Source organism: Ictidomys tridecemlineatus, chromosome 4, assembly GCF_052094955.1.
Source record: "Ictidomys tridecemlineatus isolate mIctTri1 chromosome 4, mIctTri1.hap1, whole genome shotgun sequence".
Taxonomy (NCBI): Eukaryota; Metazoa; Chordata; class Mammalia; order Rodentia; family Sciuridae; genus Ictidomys; species Ictidomys tridecemlineatus.
This window is the reverse complement of record NC_135480.1, coordinates 149,688,926-149,707,910: the sequence shown is the minus strand read 5'-3', so window position 1 is coordinate 149,707,910 and position 18,985 is coordinate 149,688,926. Positions and strand designations below refer to the sequence as shown.

The 18,985-nt window shown below is 38.5% G+C and overlaps 1 protein-coding gene and 1 non-coding gene across 2 annotated transcripts in view; one reads left to right on the top strand and one right to left on the bottom strand.

Annotated features, from left to right (window-relative positions):
- The window catches only part of Gldc (glycine decarboxylase), an 87,482-nt gene that overhangs the window by 20,367 nt on the left and 48,130 nt on the right, over nt 1-18,985 (top strand). The window contains exons 3-8 of the mRNA XM_005327970.5: nt 2,459-2,594; nt 9,594-9,758; nt 11,917-11,994; nt 12,933-13,080; nt 13,568-13,764; nt 15,306-15,402. Of these exons, the coding sequence (XP_005328027.2) occupies nt 2,459-2,594; nt 9,594-9,758; nt 11,917-11,994; nt 12,933-13,080; nt 13,568-13,764; nt 15,306-15,402 (821 nt within the window). The remainder of the gene's footprint in view (nt 1-2,458; nt 2,595-9,593; nt 9,759-11,916; nt 11,995-12,932; nt 13,081-13,567; nt 13,765-15,305; nt 15,403-18,985) is intronic.
- On the bottom strand, nt 10,733-10,806 carry Trnan-guu (transfer RNA asparagine (anticodon GUU)). Its single transcript has one exon. It is a non-coding gene; the product is annotated as a tRNA-Asn (tRNA).

Here is an 18,985-nt window from a genome sequence, read left to right as displayed (position 1 = left end):
ATCGAGGTGTTGGCAGGATTGGTTCTATTGTGGAACTCTAAAGGAGATTTTTTTTGTACATTTTCTGGTCATAGCTGGCAGTCCTTGGCTTGTAGAAGCATCACTCCAATCTCTGCTTTTATCATAACATGCATGGCATTCTCCTTGGGTCCATGTCCCTGTATCAAAATTTCCCTTTTCATGTAAGGATACCAGTCACTGGATTAGAGATGAACCTAATCTAGCACGATCACATTTTAAATTGATTGGATCAGCAGACTCAATTTCCAAATAAGGTTACATTCACAGATACTGAGGATTGGGATTTCAGTGTATCATTTTGTGGGACACAATTCAATTCACCATATTCCTCTTATCCATTTCCCTCCGGGACTGTTGCCTGTCCTGACCTCATCTCCCTGTGTCCAGGGTCTTCCCTCCATGATCTTTCTACACCATCAATAGAATGATCTTTCTATAATGTTGAAAAAAATTATATTATTCTTTTGTTTGAAAATATTCTCTGACTTCTAAAGTCTATACTCTTGATTTGACAAATTCCTTTGTTCTATTCTCATTTGAGAACTGGACCCTTTGTCTTTATGACCTAATGTGGGCCAGGGACTGGACCTCTTGCACAGGATCTTAATTGAACCTGGCTTTGCCTGCCAGGCACTGCTAATTAGTCTCCCCTCCTACTGGGCTTCTGGATTACTCTGCCCCTTACATTACTTGGGAAGTAATCTAAGTAATTACTTGGGATTTCTTGCATGAGTGTTCCTACAGATGCCTTCCTTGTCTTTCTCCTCAGGTCTTAGTTATTGTGATTTGATTTATTTACTAAGCTTTCACTGAAAGAAGGCAAGAGAGACCTCCATATATATACTCATGAAACTAATAACTCACAAGTTGTCTTTCTTTAATCTACTGTGATAATGTGACACATTGCTTATGAATTTATTTCTTGTATGGTGAAGGGTGACACCATACAAGTGTGGTGGAGGGTGACAGTGTTTCATTCAGGATAAAAATATATTGATGAAAACAATATTGAGAGATAAAACACTGTGAAGCCTCTCCCTAGCCGATTTGCTGGCTCGATTTTGATGTGCCTACATTTTTCTGAGATGGCAACAAGAAAATCAGTCAATTCCAGGGATTAAGTGGCTGAATCCCTAGGCAGATTTTAAGGATAGGTACATTTGCTAAACAATTAAATTTAGTAGAATGATCTATTTGCAGAGGGACGGAAGTCTTGTTCAGTGGGTTAAAGTATGGGATCCAGAGTTAGAGACTGGATTGGTAATCCTTTAATTTAAATCCATGTGACCTCAGGGAAGTGGTCCTCTTCAAGCCTTTGTGTACTTCCTGGCAGAGTTCATGTTCAATAAATCACCGGTGTCATTATTATTTTGTTGATTTTCATACGAATGACCTACATCTGAGAATTTTATAAGTTTTACTTGATAAACTAATGGAAATACTGGGTGACAATGCTTGTAGGTCTTTTATTTTAATTGATATTTCTTGTTGGGTGATGAGCTTTTCATAAGTAGCCTTTCCAGTGACACAAAGGGAAAGTGTTTGATTCAGTGGAAGAATTGTAGAGAAAATGTAACTTATGTTTTTAAAAACTGCAACCTTTCCTGCTTGCAGAAAGTATAGACAATTTAAAAGGGAAAACAGTGAGATAGAATTTTTATTTAGATTAAATATAACAGACATGGAAGGCAGAAAGAATAAACCTGGAATGAGGCAAGAGTTAAACTTGGTCAATTCTGTAGGTGTGGTGGTGCATATCTGTAATCCTAGCAATTCAGGAGGCTGATATCTAAAGATCACAGTTCAAGGCCGCCTCAGCAACTTAGTGAGACCCTCTCTCAAAATAAAAAATAATATGGTCTGGGAATGTAGCTCAGTGATAAAGCACCTGTGGATTCAGTTTCTAGTATCCAAAACAGGGGAAATTGATCAATTTTGGCAAACAAAGAGCATCCCCCCAAAACCAAAACAATAACAACAACAACAACAACAACAACAAACAATTTACTATGAAGGGCCAACCTTGAGGAAAATATGAGTGCTATTTAGTTGGTTTTTATTTGCTTCTTTGCTTTTTATGGGAATTGAACCTTTACTAGTGAGCTACATCCCTGTTCTTTTTTATTTTTTATTTTGATTCAGGGTCTCACTAAGTTGCTGAGGCTGGCCTCAAACTTATGATCCTCCAGCCTCAGCTTTTTGAGTCTCTGGGATTACAGGTGTGCATAGTTATACCCAGTTTCTCTCCCTCTCCCTCCCCCACCCCTCTCTCATTTTTTAGATTTCCACATATAGTACTTAGAGTTGGATAGATGATTATATTTTCCATATATCTGTTCTCATTTAACTATTCAAACAAAATGAGGCTTTTAAACGGTACTTAGCTCTCCCTTCTGAGACATTTTCTCTCTAACATTTCTCTCTTTCCCACAATCAGGTGAAAATGAAATCCTTGCAACTCTGCGTGCCATTTCCAGCAAAAACCAGATTTGGAGATCGTATATTGGCATGGGCTATTATAACTGCTCAGTGCCACAGACCATTTTGAGGAACTTACTGGAGAACTCAGGATGGTAATGTATCTCCTGGGGTTACAGAACAGGAATACTGTGATCTGCCTGATTCTTCCCATCCTCCTCCTTTCCCCAAGGTGCATCAGAGCCCACATGCTGATACCTAGATCCTGATACTGTCTCTAAACTCCAGGCAGCTGGTTTCTCTGCCTGGGAAGTCTCCTTGCTCAAGTATTAAGTAAATAGAAGCCTCTTCTTGCTTTTATTCCCATAACATCTAGCACTGTAAATTGCAGCTGCTGATAGTGACTTCCTCTCTGCAACTTGGTTTCTGCGTGCTGTCTTTGAGCAGGACATCAAACCCACAGGTGGTAGACTCAGGGCTTTAGTCCTCTTTGGAGATCCTGGAACTTTAGGCTAGGTCTCAGCTTCCTCAGTGAATCAGTGTTGGTGTCCAGGAGGGAACTCAGTGGGTTGTCTTCTCTCAGATTTGAAGGTGACAGATAATCATTCCTCCCACCCCTCCCTACCCCATATCTGGATTCGTGACCAACTGAAAATGAAAAGACAGTGTTATATAAATGAAGATCATAATGTTGGTTGATTACTTAGCACTTTATTGACAAAGAGAGCATGTGTATTCTGTGGATAGGCTCTTCTTGAAAAGACAAGAGAAAGGCCTGGGTTGTGCATACTTGTTACTTGCTCCAGTTACCTCACCCTTCAGATGAGTCATTCTGCTCTTTAGGGGTCTGCACAAATGCATGCCTGACTGTGCCTGATGGCCACTCTGGCTCTCACTGATGGAACACCCTGAATGCACTTTCACATTTGAGGAACAACTTGGAGGCCTCTTTCATGCCCTCTTTGTTTTCTCCCATTGCTGAGTGCTAAAAGTCATAAAGAGCCAGAGAAGTTTACATCCCAGTGCTAAACAAGCAAATACCTTGGTCATGTCCTGCTGGGCAGAGGCCATGCTTCCCAACAGTGAATGAGGACAGATGAGGGCAGTTGCTGCTTCTGTCCCTTGGGAAATAATGGCTAACCATGGAGAAAGGAGGGCAGGGCCCTCTGTGCCTCCTCTTTGGATTGGTGACATTTTATAAGCCAAAATATTTGAATTAAACTTTATTTCAAGTGAAGCCTTAGTCCAAAAGGAAGATGTCTACTTGGGAATATAGGTGTATACTTATTCCCAGTATAAAAACAGAGCTAATATGCAGATGGAGAGATGGTGATGATTCCTAGGTGATTTGTTTGTTTCTGTAAGAAATAACTTTAATTTCTAGTAGAACCATTATTATGTGAGGACAGAATAACTCTTTGCCTCCGCAATTCAAATGTATTTATAGCAAGATACAGAGGTTATCTTTCAGATTAACATATATAAAATCAACTTTAGTAAATGGCAGATCAAGGAATCACTTCAACAAGATCTTTAAAATTCCCAAGTTCATTTAAAATTGACAAATCTTAAAATTTTGATCAATAGTTTGTATTTTTTTATCTGCTTTTCCCTAAGTATCACTGTCACCTGGCAGGTGAGTGTGCTTTGTCCTAGTTATCTGTGTCACATCTTTATAGGAGCCAGATCTGTTGGCACAATCACACCTGCATTGCCATGCCTGCATGTAGTTTTTAGTTTCAATATGCTCCACTTCTTTATTAATAACAGGAAGACGAGACCATCTAAGAACTCGTTTTTCTGCTTGGGGTATATAGTGAATGTGTTTGCATTACTGAGGGCTTCTTTTCCACTGTGATATTGGTAAAAGTTTGAATGGTAAACTCCAAGGTTGACTTCAAAAGCAAATGGCCTGTCTCTCTGCTGCCCATAAAAAACAAAACAAAACAACTACAGCAACAACAAAACCTTCCAAAGTTCATGAATGGGCAGCAACTTTCCAGCTGTCTGAGTGCTGGCCTGCAGCCTTTGCTCTTGGTGGCCATACAGAATATTTACCATATGGCTCTCTGGTTGTGAACGAATGTGTTCATTTACTTTAGAAGCAGCCAGCGTTTGAGAGGGAGGCAGTGTTTTTGTGTGCCTTTCAATTTCCATTTGGGTGCATATTAAATATTGTTTCTTTCCATTCTCTGAAAACTAATCTGAACCAGAGAGAGATACTGCACCTCGCCAGCACTGATAGGGAGGGCTGTGCACGCGTGGGTGGTGGACTTCACATTATCATCCTTCTGAATGGTTTCCATAGAGATGGAACCAACAAATTCCGGTGACGTGAGGTGAAAATAAATGGGCAACACAGCCTCGAAAGAATACAAACATTTAGGCCCTTAAAAGAAAATTTATATCAAATCTAGAATTTGTTTTATGCGGTCCACTCTTCCAACTTTTCAACTGCTGATAACATGAGTAACTAATATCATCAGTAACATTCACATTTTCTTTGTGGCTTTCTTTTTTATGTAATTTTGGTACCAGGATTAAAATGAGAGACACTCATGAGTGTTTGTTTTCATGAAAACCCCCACTACTTCCCTCCCTTCCAGTTCTAAAAGAAAGTCACAGCCAAAATGATAGAGAATACTAATTCATTTGAATAAATGTTAATGTCATGTTGAAAATATCAGACATCCTATTTGAGCAGAACTAAAAGCTTTCTTGGATATGCAGATACTTTTAAAATATATATTAAAGTACATATGGAAACCAACTGAATTAATTAGTCAAGACATAGACATTATGGACCACAGACACATTTTCTTTCTTCTTTCTTCTTTTTTCTCTTTTCTGTGCTAGGGATTGAACCCAGAGGTGCCATTCCACTGAGATGCATCCTAATACATCTTAGTTCTTTTTTTTTTAACATTTATTTTTTTTAGTTGTAGGTTTGCATTATACCTTTATTTATTTATTTATTCTTTAATGTAGTGCTGAGGATCGAACCCAGTGTCTCACACATGCTAGGGAAGTACTCTACCTCTGGGCTACAACCCCAGCCCCGTCCTAGTTCTTTTTATTTTTTATTTTTTTTTAGAGAGAGAGAGAGAGAGAGAGAGAGAGAGAGAGAGAGAGAGAGAGAGAGAGAGAGAGAGAGAATTTTATTATTATTTTTTTTTTTTTAGTTTTCAGCGGACACATCTTTATTTGTATATGGTGCTGAGGATAGAACCCAGGCCACACACAAGCCAGGCGAGCACTCTACCACTTGAGCCAATCTCCAGCCCCCCTAGTTCTTTTTATTTTTAATTTTGATACAGGATCTATCAAGTTGATGAGACTGGCCTTCAATTTGCTACCCTCCTGCCTTAGCCTCCCAGTAGCTGGGACTATAGGCATGCATGCCTCTTAGAACACCTGACTCTTACAGGCACATAAATTTTCTAAAGCCAGGGATTTAGAAGGCAACAATTATCAGTGTTCTTTTTCATTCAAAAGATTTTGCAATTGCTAATTTACAAGTGCTGTTTGCTTGAATAACAATTGGGCAGTATATTGCCGTTTCCAAAATGTTTTATGTATGTGAATCTGATTTGGGTGTTAAGAAAAACCTTTGATATAGGTAGTTATCTCCATTGATGGCCAAGAGGAATCAGCTAGAGAGTTTAGTTATTTGTCTGAATTCACAACTAGTAAGTTAAAGAATTAAAACTGAAATTCAGTACTATTACTACTACTTCCTTTTTTCCTCCCTGGTGGTGCTTGGGTTTAAACCCAGGGCCTTATATGTGCTAGGCTAGCACTCTAACACTGAACTATATCCTTAATCCTTCTTATTTTATTTTATTTGTGGTGCTGGGGATTGAACCCAGGGCCTTATGCATACAAGGCAAACACTCTACCACTAAACTATATCTCTAGCCCCTTATTTTATTTTTGAGACAGGTTCTTGTTAAATTGCAGAGGCTAACCTTAAACTTACGTTCTTTCTGCCTTGACTTCCCAAGTAACTGGGATTATAGGGGGGTGCCATCTCCCCTGTGCCCAGGTATTTTAATACTAGATATAGGGAAATCTTTGAGTCAATGTGCTATTTACTGGTGTACAGACAGGTATAAACTTTCTGGAGAGGAAGATGATGATATGTACTGAGAACCTTAAAACTAATTATCAAATATGAATTAAAATTCTACTTCTAGGAATTTATTCGGAGGTAATAGACCTAGATAAGCTTGTTCACTATTATGCTATTTTTGATACTAAAATCAAATGTCATATTAAACTTGAAGGAACTTGTTAAATGTAAATTCATAATTGTTATCATTTAAATAAAATAAAAATATTACCATAGAAAAATTAGATTTTTGAATAATATGTAAAGTTGTTAAATTGTCTGTGGAATAATGTTAACTGAAAAACAGGATATAAGAGTTTATGATGAATATAATCCTACTTTTAGATAATATAGAAAAGAGACTGAAAGAAATGCACCGAATGTTAACTGTTGTTATCTTGCAATTTGAAGATTATGAATAATTTTATTTTCTCAATAGTCATCTGAGTTTTCCAACTAATTACAATGAATATGTACAACATAATCATAAAAAAGATAGTAAATATATCCCTGGCATTCAGAAGGTAGTTAATAAATGGTATCTAATGTCTTTAACTCTTGGAACATATAGTAAAATAAAAATTAGTGTTATTCTTACCATGCAGAGAAAAATCACTGCTTAATATTTGGTTTACTAGCTTGTTTTTATAAATGTACAAAAATGGGATCATAGTATTTTATATTTCACTTTAAAAATTAACATTTTGAAAATGTTCTAAAGTCAGAAAATATTTATTTAGATCATTGTTTTCAATGAGTGCATGGTATTATACGTGTGTTTTAAATTATTTTACCATTCCTCCTAGTGAACAATTAAGGTTGTTTCTTGTTCTCCCCATTCAGTGCTGCTGAATTCTTTCAGAAAACCACTCTCTCCCCGATGCTTATCTTATTCAAGGGTCTTTCTCCATGGTTATACTAAATCATTGGTTTGTGCATATGCCTCTGTGTGTCTGCATACCGAACAGTGGATCTGAGCCAAATGGAAGTTTTGTGTTAGCCAGGCAATCTAAGCATGTGGCAGGAGTAGCGTCATGTCTGTCTTCATGGCGGCAAACGATGCATGAAGGTCCAGTCTGATTTGAGATCACAGCTGCCTGTTGTCCATGCCTTTTGTGTGACCCCATTTCTGTGCACATTCCCTTTTTAATGGCCTGCACTGTGCATTATGTGCCTCATCATTCCAGTTCACCACTCACTTAGAATTTGGCAAAAACTAATTTACAGTTGCTAAGCCAGGGTATTCAAGGAATTAACTGAAGCAAAAATTTAACATAGAAAAGAGACTATACACACATACACATATATACATTGTTATACCAGCAAGTTTCTGGAAATTATTTAAAAGTCTTGATATTGTACTGCTTGCTAAGGAAAACTCCTCCTTACACTTCCCCTAAGTGATAAAATGTTTAAAATAAACAAGACCCAAAAGATATTGATTTCAAATGCTTCAAAAAGGGGCAGGGGGGTGAATGGAAATATTCCAAAGATGATTACCAGAATAGGGGTGAAAGGAAAAGAACTTGAAGAAATGAAAAGCAAATCAACCACCAAAAACTTTTTTCTAAGACTCTTTTGATTTGGAAATATAAATATAATAGAGATTTTTTATGAATACCAGTCTCCTGCAGGAGCATGGACACAGACCTGATCCACGTTGATGGTAGTCAGAGCAAAGGGGTTTTTGGTTAAAAAAGTAGCAGCTCTGTTGTAAGTCCTCAATCACCCCCATCCTATCACCTTATTTTATTTAAGGCATTTATCATTCTGAAATCTGAAATTATTTTATTTATTGTCTCTTTTCTCCCTTAAGATATATTTCCTTTGGGATCAGGGACTACTAACCATGCTGTTTATGAACCTGTAATAGTTCCTGATACTAAGAAGACACTAAATTGGAGGATGGGTGAATGAATGAAGAAATGAAAAAAAAAATGAAGCAACTCAAGGGGTTAATTCAAATATCTAAAGCCACATTCTTGGCTGACAGCTAGAAGTCATAAGATTAGAATCCATGTCTATGGGGCCTTCCAATCATTTGTTACCCCTGAATTTTTGATAGCTAAATAGTTAACCTTCATTGACTTAGTAGCTAGTGAGAATTCTTAAATGTCTATTAATTTATTCTTTCTTCTATATCTTCTCTTCCTTTTCCTTCTCCTCCTCACCACCCCCTCTTCTCCTACCCCACTGAACCTGGGGCACTTTACCACTGAGTTATATTCCTAGCCCTTTTTACATTTTTATTTTGTGATAGGATCTTGCTAAGTTGCTGGGACTGGCCTCAAACTTGCAATCTTCCTGCCTCAGCCTCCTAAATTGCTAGGATTATAAGTATGTACCACCGTGCCTGTGCCCCACAGATATCTGTTAATTTCCTAGGAATATATAGACTGTTTCCTGTTTAATATAAAAAGGTTTCAAATATTAGATACTAGGTTCTTGAATGCTTTCCTATTATGAGCTGTGAAAGATAGGTGCTTTATTTCGAGGAAAGATAATAGGAAGTGAGAGTTCTGTTTATAATATCATAGGTAGGCTCATGTGGATTTTAAGAGATAATTTAAAATGAAACACATTTGTACAGCAAGATCATTAAAATAGTAATGTTCTGCCAGGCGCAGTGGTGCATACCTGTAATCCTAGTAACTTGAGTGTCTGAGGCAGAAAGATTTCAAGTTCAAGGACAGCCTGGACAACTTATTGAGATCCTTTCTGAAAAAATTAAAAGGTCTGGGCATGTAGTTCAATGGCAAAGCACCCCAGGTTTACTCCCCACTGCTCATCCTTCCCCCATAGAGTAACATACGTTAAAAAAAAAATTGTAGAAGAAGAAAAATAAGTATTGATTATCCCCCCAAACAAAGGATAATATTATTACTATGAATTAATTCTAATCTCCCTTACAAAATCCAAAAGGGTTGCTCATTGATGTATATCTCTCAAGACATTCAGGTACTGAATTCTAAAATGAAGGCATTTCGTGAGCCTCTCTGAGCAGCAGACACAGTTTGGGCATGGTCTTGTATTTCTCTCCCAGGGTCACCCAGTACACCCCATACCAGCCAGAGGTGTCTCAGGGGAGGTTGGAGAGTTTACTCAACTACCAGACCATGGTGTGTGACATCACAGGCATGGACATGGCCAATGCATCCCTGCTGGACGAGGCGACCGCAGCTGCTGAGGCGATGCAGCTGTGCCACAGGTAAGAGAGAGAGAGAGACAGACAGACGGAAACAAAGACAGGGACAGGGATATAGATAGGGCCTGGGTAATTTGCCCAAGCTGTCCTCAAACTTGGGATCCTCCTGCTTCAGCCTGCCCAGTAGCTAGGATTACAGGCATGTGTCAGTGTACCTGGTTATTCTCAGTTTTTCACTGATTTCAACTCCCTGTTCCTACCATCTATCCTCTCTCCTCCTCCCTCTCCCTCTTTTTTACTAGGGACTGAACCCAGGGGTGCTTAACCACTGAGCTGGAGCTCTGGCTGGAGCTGGAGCTGGAGCTCACAGATCTTTAAAAAATTTTTTATTTAGAGACAGGGTCTCACTAAGTTGCTTAGGGCCTCACTAAGTTGCTGAGACTAGCTTTGCCTCAGCTTCCTGAGCCACTAGGATACAGGCTGGATCACCATGCCACCTCCCCCTGCCTCTTTTTCTATGTGGAAAAGTTCACCTCACACTTGTGGAGCCCAGGGGTTTCCTACCTTGATATATTCAGTATCCATGGGCTGTGCTCACACTCTGCAAATGCCTGATGTATGTCTTCCCTTCATTCTCATTCCTTGGTGTCTGCATTTAGATTTACTCTTGAAAAGCAGCCCCAAGAGCTTAGATGTGTGCTTTTTATTTGTAGCAAAAATATTTTTTATTTTTATTTTATTTATTTATTTATTTATTTATTTATTTTATTAGCTACGCATGACATTACAATGATCTTGGCAATTCATACATTTGAATCATTGGGGTATAATTTCTCATTTTTCTAATTGTACAGATTGCAGAATCACACTGGTCATAGGGTCACCTATATACATACAGCAATCATAATGTCTATTCTATTCTGCTGCCCTTCCTATCCCCCCTACTCCTCCCCTCCCTTTCAAAAGCAGGGGGTGAAACGGCTAAGGATGAAGACAACGATAACTATTACCCTCACGGTTCACAAAATACACCTCCTCGTCCCTGGGTGGGTTCGAACCACCAACCTTTCGGTTAACAGCCGAACGCGCTAACCAATTGCGCCACAGAGACAGGCACTAGCAAAAATATTTTAAATAGTGCTGTTTCTGTTTGTACCTCAGGTCATTTAGGCTCTCAGAGTGCTTTTTCTCCAGGTTTATTTAGATTCAAACTGTTAAGAGCACTGTGTATTGGATAACTAATCATTTTTGTATTTTCCCAACTCTGCCAATTCCTCTATTAATTTTATTTATTGTAAAATTTTGGAAAAAATTTCAGAAAGTTGAGTGGGATATAAGTAAAAGTAAAACCTACTGTTTTCTTTTCATAGTCCCCTGAAGCCATTGTTGATTATCCATTGGGTCTCCTTCTGGATATTAAGTGTGTAGCACAATGCACACATATCCCCCCTCCCCACCCCTTTTCTTTTTATCCTAATGTGATCATGATACCGAACTATGAGCGTCCATCCCAGTTTTGTTGCTTGAAACCAAGGGATGGTAGGGAGCTCCCAGGGTTCAGGTTCCATTCTGCTCTTTGTGGTCCTGTGTACCTCACAACCTAAGTCTTTTTCCTCTTGTATGAGTGAAGGAACTTGATTTAGATATATATTTTTAAAATGCTCCTTATGCCAATAAAATTCTAAGATGTGTTTATTTATAAGATTTTTAAAATTTTTCACTTATATCTAACCATTGACCTTTTCTTTCTGTCTTATTGTGATATATTTTTTTTAAAAAATTGAGCTGTTTTGCCAGGTGTAGGGTGCATGCCTATAATCCCAGCAACTTGGGAGCCTGAGGAAGATTGCAAGTTCAAGGTCAGCCTCAGCAACTTAACAAGACCCTGTCTCAATATTAAAAACAATAAAAGGGGCTAGGTTTAGAGCTCAGTGGTAAAGTGTCTTTGGGTTCAATCCCTCATACCAAAAAGAAAAAAAAAATATATATATATATATAATATATATATATATATTTGCGCCTTTTTAAGACTGATTTTACTAAATGGGGTTAGGATGGGAATTTGATTTAAGTGGAATCACAGTCAATATCATTAGGAATTAATGACTTGGTACTTTTTGTACTATGCTCAGTCTTTCCCTAAGTGCCATGTTTGCTTTGCATTCTCGGATACTTCGATTTTTTAATGTTCATGTTTGAATGTGCTTTTTCTTTTCAATAGACACAACAAGAGGAGGAAATTTTTTGTCGACCCTCGTTGCCACCCACAAACAATAGCTGTCATCCAGACTCGAGCCAAGTAATTAACTTTATCTGTTTTAAACCCAGGGTAATATCACACTCATCTCTTGTTCTTTGTCACTTGTAACCTGATTGGAAGTGAATATGCTTTTAATTAGGATCATTGCGCTTTACTTTCTGTCCTACTTTCTTCCAGGGATTTCTCTGTTAACCTCACTGTCAGAATCAAAGGGATACACAGTGGGTTTAGTTGCTTTGTTTCATGGTAATTTACCATGCTGTTTCATTGTCTTTTCGTTTAAAAAATACATATATATGTAAATACTATTTCAGAAATTTTAAAAAACAAAGGGGAAAAATAGAACTCACCCATAGTATTATGATTTTTTTATGTGTAAACATCATTTATGGGGAATCTACATAATACCGAGGTGTAAACTGATGTAAGGTGTGTTCCATTTGTTTAGTTCTGTAATCAGATGCACAAACCTAGCACCACCTCCATTTGTGTGCGTTTGCTTTCTCCTTTGGAAACATCAGGCGTCCCTCCCCCATCCCACACCACCATCCTGCACCCCTTCAGAAGGTTTTCTGACATACGATTATAGTTAGAGTTTAGAAATCTAGGGAAATTCTTCCTCCTCACCTTACTGATGTTTTCCTAATTACCTAGAACTGATCCCAGGTCCAAGTGGTGGTGGCTCTGTGGTTTCAGCTGTTTTTCCTTCTGCCTTAGGAAGTGGTGCTCCTGGTTCTCTCTCAGGAGTAGGTTCTGATGGAAAGGTTGAAGGAGGAGAGTGCTAGGGGTAGAAAGGAAAGAGGGGAAGAAGCTGAGCTGCTGGATGCCCTGGAGTTGGTGTGACGTCCTGTTACCATGGAAGGGCCAGGTGTGGGATGGGGTGGGGCTGGGAGGACATCAGGGAAAAGAAACTGTAGTTCACTTAATTTTCCCTCGTAAAGCCAAAACATGATTGTGCTTTGTCTTCTTTTTTCCAGACACCGTGGAGTCCTCATTGAGCTGAAGTTACCCCATGAAATGGACTTCAGTGGAAAAGATGTCAGTGGGGTGTTGTTCCAATACCCAGATACCGAGGGGAAGGTGGAAGACTTTACAGAACTTGTGGAGAGAGCCCATGAGACTGGGGTAGGCAGACCTCCTTGGGGGAGTTCAGGGAGGTGTGTCCCATCTTGTGTCTATCTATCCATCTTTTTTTTTTTTTTTAAAAAAAAGAGAGTGAGAGAGGGAGAGAGAGAGGAGAGAGAGAGAATTTTAATATTTATTTATTTTTTTATTTTATCGGCAGACACAACATCTTTGTTTGTATGTGGTGCTGAGGATCGAACCCGGGCCGCACGCATGCCAGGCGAGCGCTACCGCTTGAGCCACATCCCCAGCCCATCTATCCATCTTTTGATGTCTTAATTTCTTTACCATTATCACAAGGAATGGAGAAACTCCAACCTCTTCCTTTCTCTTGATATATTTTGTTCATAAATAAAATTGCAGGCCCTCTGAATATTTGTTCAAAGAATGAAGGAGCAAATGGACTTCACTGCACATGAACCAGCTGTCATAGATCTGCTCTGCTCTCAGGCGAAGGCAGCAACTCCACCCTTTCTTTCCTTCTCAGACCCTGACCTGCTGTGCTACTGACCTTCTAGCCCTGTGTATCTTGAGGCCACCAGGAGAGTTTGGGGTGGATATTGCCCTGGGCAACTCACAGAGATTTGGAGTGCCACTGGGCTACGGCGGACCTCATGCAGCCTTTTTTGCTGTCAGAGAAAGCTTGGTGAGGATGATGCCTGGAAGGATGGTAGGGGTAACAAGGTAAAGCAGCTCCTGTTGCCCACCCTACCCCCCCTTTATTGTGTGTGGTTCCTTTCCTGTTCCTTCTGATCACAAATATTGAGTTAATGAAACAAATGTACAGCACAGATTAAGATGGGAGAGTCCGGGATATGAACTAGTACTTCTCAAACACCCTAAATTTTGTACATATTTGAAGAAATGTGTGTATAATTTACCATATATTGGTGTTTAGTCATGTAAATGCATTCGTTTAGGTTGACGAAATCCTTGAGACACTCAATATTTTAGGTGCATTTTGTGTCTACCTGGTTTGTTTATCATAAGTATTCTCATACCACATAGTTATGTAAAGACAAGTGCAATGAGAGGTGACAGAGAGCACATTAAGTGATTTCTGTCACTTCCCAGCGGCGTCTGCCACTTGACATTGAAGTAATTTTCAGATGTACTTTCTCAAGTGCTTCTCATTCATAAAGCTTCTCCGATGAAGAATTCAGAGGACTGCCAGGAATATTGCTGGGGATATTTAGCATAATCATTTTGCTAAAAGCTGGACTGTTGAACATAAATGAGTAGGCTGAATATAGTGAGTGATGTAAGGGTGATATAAAATTTTGAAATACTCTCTCAATTTGTGTAACAGCTTTTTAGTGTAGAAACAGTCTCATCAACTACTCTTGCATGAACTTATCTTATTGATGTCCTTTCTTCATCACGGATGAGGCAGAGGGCTTTCTAATTTAAAAAGTTAGTGTGTTAGTTACTGTTGGTTGATTTTTTTTTTTAAGTGGTTTTTTTTTTTTTTTTTGGTAGTGGGGTTTGAACTTGGGGAGCTTAACCACTGACCCACATCCCCAGCTCTTTTTACTCTTTATTGTAAGACAGGGTTTCCCTAGGTTGCTGAGGTTGGCTTTGAATTCACAATCCTTCTGCCTCAGCCTCCCAAGCCTCTGGGATTACAGGCAAGTGCCACCATGCCTGGCTTATTGACTGATTTTGATAATGAACTTTTTATCTTTCTGAAAAGTAGGTCCCATAAGTTACAAGTTGATGAAATAAAGATTAAGACTGATTCTTATCAAAATTTCCAATTGTATTAGGGAGAGGAAAATTTTTAGAGACAAGTAGTAAGACTATTATGATTATGATTATTAGTGTGTGTGTGTGTGTGTGTGTGTGTGTGTGTGTGTTAATAACCATTCAGTTCTTTTCATACTTCTGGTACAACTGTCAGAGAAAGCTGTATTTCAAGTATTTTTGTTTTTCATCTGTTGCTAAGAAGCTCAGAGTGAAATTTAATTTAACATTATGTTAGGCAGGGTAATCCTGGAACCTTTTATTTTATTTCCACATTTCTAGCCTCACTGTATATGTTTCAGTGCTTCAAAAGTATAAACTAAATATCAGTTAGTCCTATTTTGAAGAGAAAGTTTTGGAAATTTGAACTCACACCCAAGTAAATTTTCTGAATTCAGTTCATCTCAGAAGGAAAGAAGCTGGTTTATGGCTCCTCCTAGTGTTACATACCTGTGCTAACTGGACACATTATCTTGGTCCAGGGATGCCACCGGGAAAGAAGTGTATCGTCTTGCTCTTCAAACCAGGGAGCAACATATCCGGAGAGACAAAGCTACCAGCAACATCTGCACAGCTCAGGTAAATCACATATCTGACCTGCCTGCTAATCTGCAGAAGTGAGCTATCTTACAATCTACGTGAGTGAGCTACTCGTTCATTCACTCCTTTGTTTACTCATTCACCGCCTGCTGAACAGTGTGCACACTAGAAGGGCAAGATCTTAATAAGAAGTCTTGTGGTCTTGTCAGAACCAAAATGGAGTGTCTTTTATTGATGTTCTGTGTATACATGCATTGCCTATGTATTCACTACATAAATGTTTTAATAAAAAACAAAGAACATTGTTCATTTTTATTTTACCTAAAAATCACATCTTCAGATCTTGAACAGGCTAAGACCAAGGGACAAAGGGGCTACTCTTCACTTTTTGTTTACATGTATTTTAAGAGTGTTTATAACAGATGTGGATCAGGGTCTGTACCTTTCTTGACCATGGGGCAGGTTCATTCTGGGTGGAGACTGGGACACTCTATTTAGGACTGGAATGGACATGCTTCGGGAATGAGGTCTGCAAGGCAGAGGTGCTGGAGGGGATGGTCCACACTGGCCAATTGGTGTTGGCTATGGGGCACTTTCAGAGCTCATGAAAAGCATTCCTGAAAAGGATGGGATTAAGGGATACACTTCCTATGCTTTTGACCGTCCTCAAAGTTGCTCCAAGGCTTAGGTAAGAGGGCTTTGAAATCAAACCACCTCATAGGACAAGGTAGAAGACCCCTTCTGAGCATAGTATCCATGCTAGGTGCATGTTTTCCATTAGGGGTTGGGGACAGTGAAAAATCTCACAGACACCTCAGTGGGAGGTATGGCATTTTTCTTTCAGAGGGTGTTGGCTCCAAGAATTGCTGGGAGGTTTTAGAACACGTTTCCAGAGAGGCAGTGGATAATAAGGTCTTTCTGTAGTTGGTTCTACAGCCACTGGTCTTGATAATTTTCATCTGCATTACTTTTTGCCTCAGGAAGGTGGCTGCCCTTTTTCAGGTGAAAGATCTTCTGATTATCCAGTGGCACAGGAAGGAACCAGTTGTTAAAGGCTTTGCTTGCATTGAACAATAAGTTGGTCTTTATATGATGCCTTTCCTTTCTGTAATTTCTGTTCTTTTTTTTTTTTTTTTTTTTTTTTAATTCTCTGCTTCTGTATCTTCTCTTCCTTGGGAGCTGTCTGCTCCTGCCTTGCCCTTTATGCCCATGTCCTTCCAGAAGTTGTGTCTGGTCCTAAGTCCATTCAGGGAGTCAGTTTTCTGCTTCCAGTGTTAAAATTCATTTTCCAGGGGAACTTGGGCTACCTTCAAGGAATAAAAGTTTCTGCTTCCTAAACTATTTCAATTCACATATAACTCAGATTTCATCACTTACCTGGGGCTGTAAACCCTCTTTTTTTTTTTTTTTTTTTTTTTTTTTGGTACCAGTGATTAAACCTAGGAGTGCTTAACCACTGAGCCACATCCATAGCACTTTTTGAGACAGGGTTCACCAAGCTGCTTAAGGCTTCACTAAATTTTGAGGCTGGCTTTGAACTTTTGATCCTCTCGCCACAGTCTCCTGAATCTCTGAGATTACAGGTGTGCACCACCATGCTGGTGGCTAGCTTTTTTTTTTTTTAATATTTATTTTTTAGTTGAGTTGGATACAATACCTTTATTTTATTTATTTTAATGTGGTGCTGAGGATCGAGCCCAGGGCCTCACACTTGCTAGGCAAGTGCTCTACCTCTGAGCCACAATTCTAGCCCAGCTGGTGGCTATTTTTTCAAGAAAGCAATTATTAAAATTATGTTTGCCAGGGCTGGGAATACAGCTCAGTTGGTAGAGTGCTTGCTTCACATACCCAAGGCCCTGAGTTCAATCCCGAGCACCACCAAAAAAAAAAAAAAAAAAAAAAAAAAAAAAATTATGTTTGCCCTTGGAATTGCCAAACTGTTTCATCTGGCTTTTGTCTTTTCATTTTGGTAGTCTTCTAATTTTTCCATCATCTATTTCATGTGTTCCTTTTCATAACTGTTGCATAAAGCAGTTATTCATATAACTATTGTTCTATTTGTGAGGATAAAAATTTCCCTTCTTTGTTAGGAGATGACTGATATATTTTGAGTTGTTCCTTTTGTGCTGTTAGTCGCTGTCCTTCTGCTGCTCGTAGCAACTCTTTCATATTCTCAATCCTGCATTTTTCCTCTTGGCATTATGGGGTTCAAATGGGGTCTTATTTTTGAATCACTCATGGGGCATGACTATTTTTTTTAAATCTCTGGAAGTCTGTTAATGGATTATTTTAAAAATCTTTCTATAAACTTACGACATTACAGATGTTGGAATTCTCATCATGGTCTCATATTTTTCACTTTCAGCCAAAAATTGCTTGTTTATTAGCTTTTCCAAAGTCGGGTGCATTGAGAAACAATTTATATTTCATTAGCTTTTTTTTTTATTGAGCTACAACTCACCACAGAATTCACCAATTTAAGTATATTCACAAGGTTGTGCAACCATCATGAGTATTAAATTTCAGATCATTTTCATCACTCCAAAAAGAGACCTTTTCCCATTAAGCAATCATTCCCCTTACCTCTCCTTTCACAGAGCCTGCCAACCACTACTCTGCTTTCTATCTTTGCAGATTTGCTTACTCTGGATGCTTCATGTAAATGAGATTGTATAACATATGGGCTTTTGCACATGGCTTCTTTAAATGTGCATGTTTTCAAGGCTCATCCATATTGTAACATGAATTGTTTTATTTTTATGGCTGAATGATAGCTTCCTGTGTGGATATACTACATTTTGTCTATCTACTAATCACTTGATGAATATTTGCATTGTTTCCAACTTTGGACATTATAAATAATGTTTCTGTGAATATTTTTTGTGCAAGTTTTTGTGCAAACATGTTTTCAGTTCTTTTGGATAGATACCCAGGAGTGGAATTACTGGGTCATATGAAAATTCTACATTTGACTTTTTGAGGAACTTCAGACTATTTATCAAAGTGGTTGCTCTCTTTTACATCCCTACTAGAAGATGAAGTTTCAAATTTTTCTACTTTTTCCCCCAAACTTGTTACTGCCTGTGTCTTTTGGGTCTAGCTGTCCTAATGGGCATGAAGTGGTATCTCATTGTGCTTTTTTGTTTTTAATATTTATTTTTTAGGTGTAAATGGACACAACATAATACCTTTATTTTTATGTGGTGCTGAGGATCAAACCAGGGTCGCCCGTGCTAGGTGAGCGCTCCACCACTGAGCCACAATCCCAGCCTCTCATTGTGCTTTTTTTTTTTTTAAATATTTTTTTTTTATTTGTAGATGGACACAATACCTTTTATTTATTTATTTATCTATTTATTTATTTATTTTATGTGGTGCTGAGGATCTAACCCAGTGCCCTACACATGTCTGACAAGTGTGCTTCCCCAGCCCTCACTGTGCTTTTGATTTGCATTTCTGTAGTAACTCATGATTTTGAATATTTTTTCATGATTATTTGTTGCCTTTAATTAAATACCTTGATTTTTTTAAGTTTTTTTTTCAGTATTTTTAAGTTTCTCTGATATATCAAAGAAATTTGAAATTTTTTTGGTCTCTTTGTTTCTCTGATCTTATTTTGATA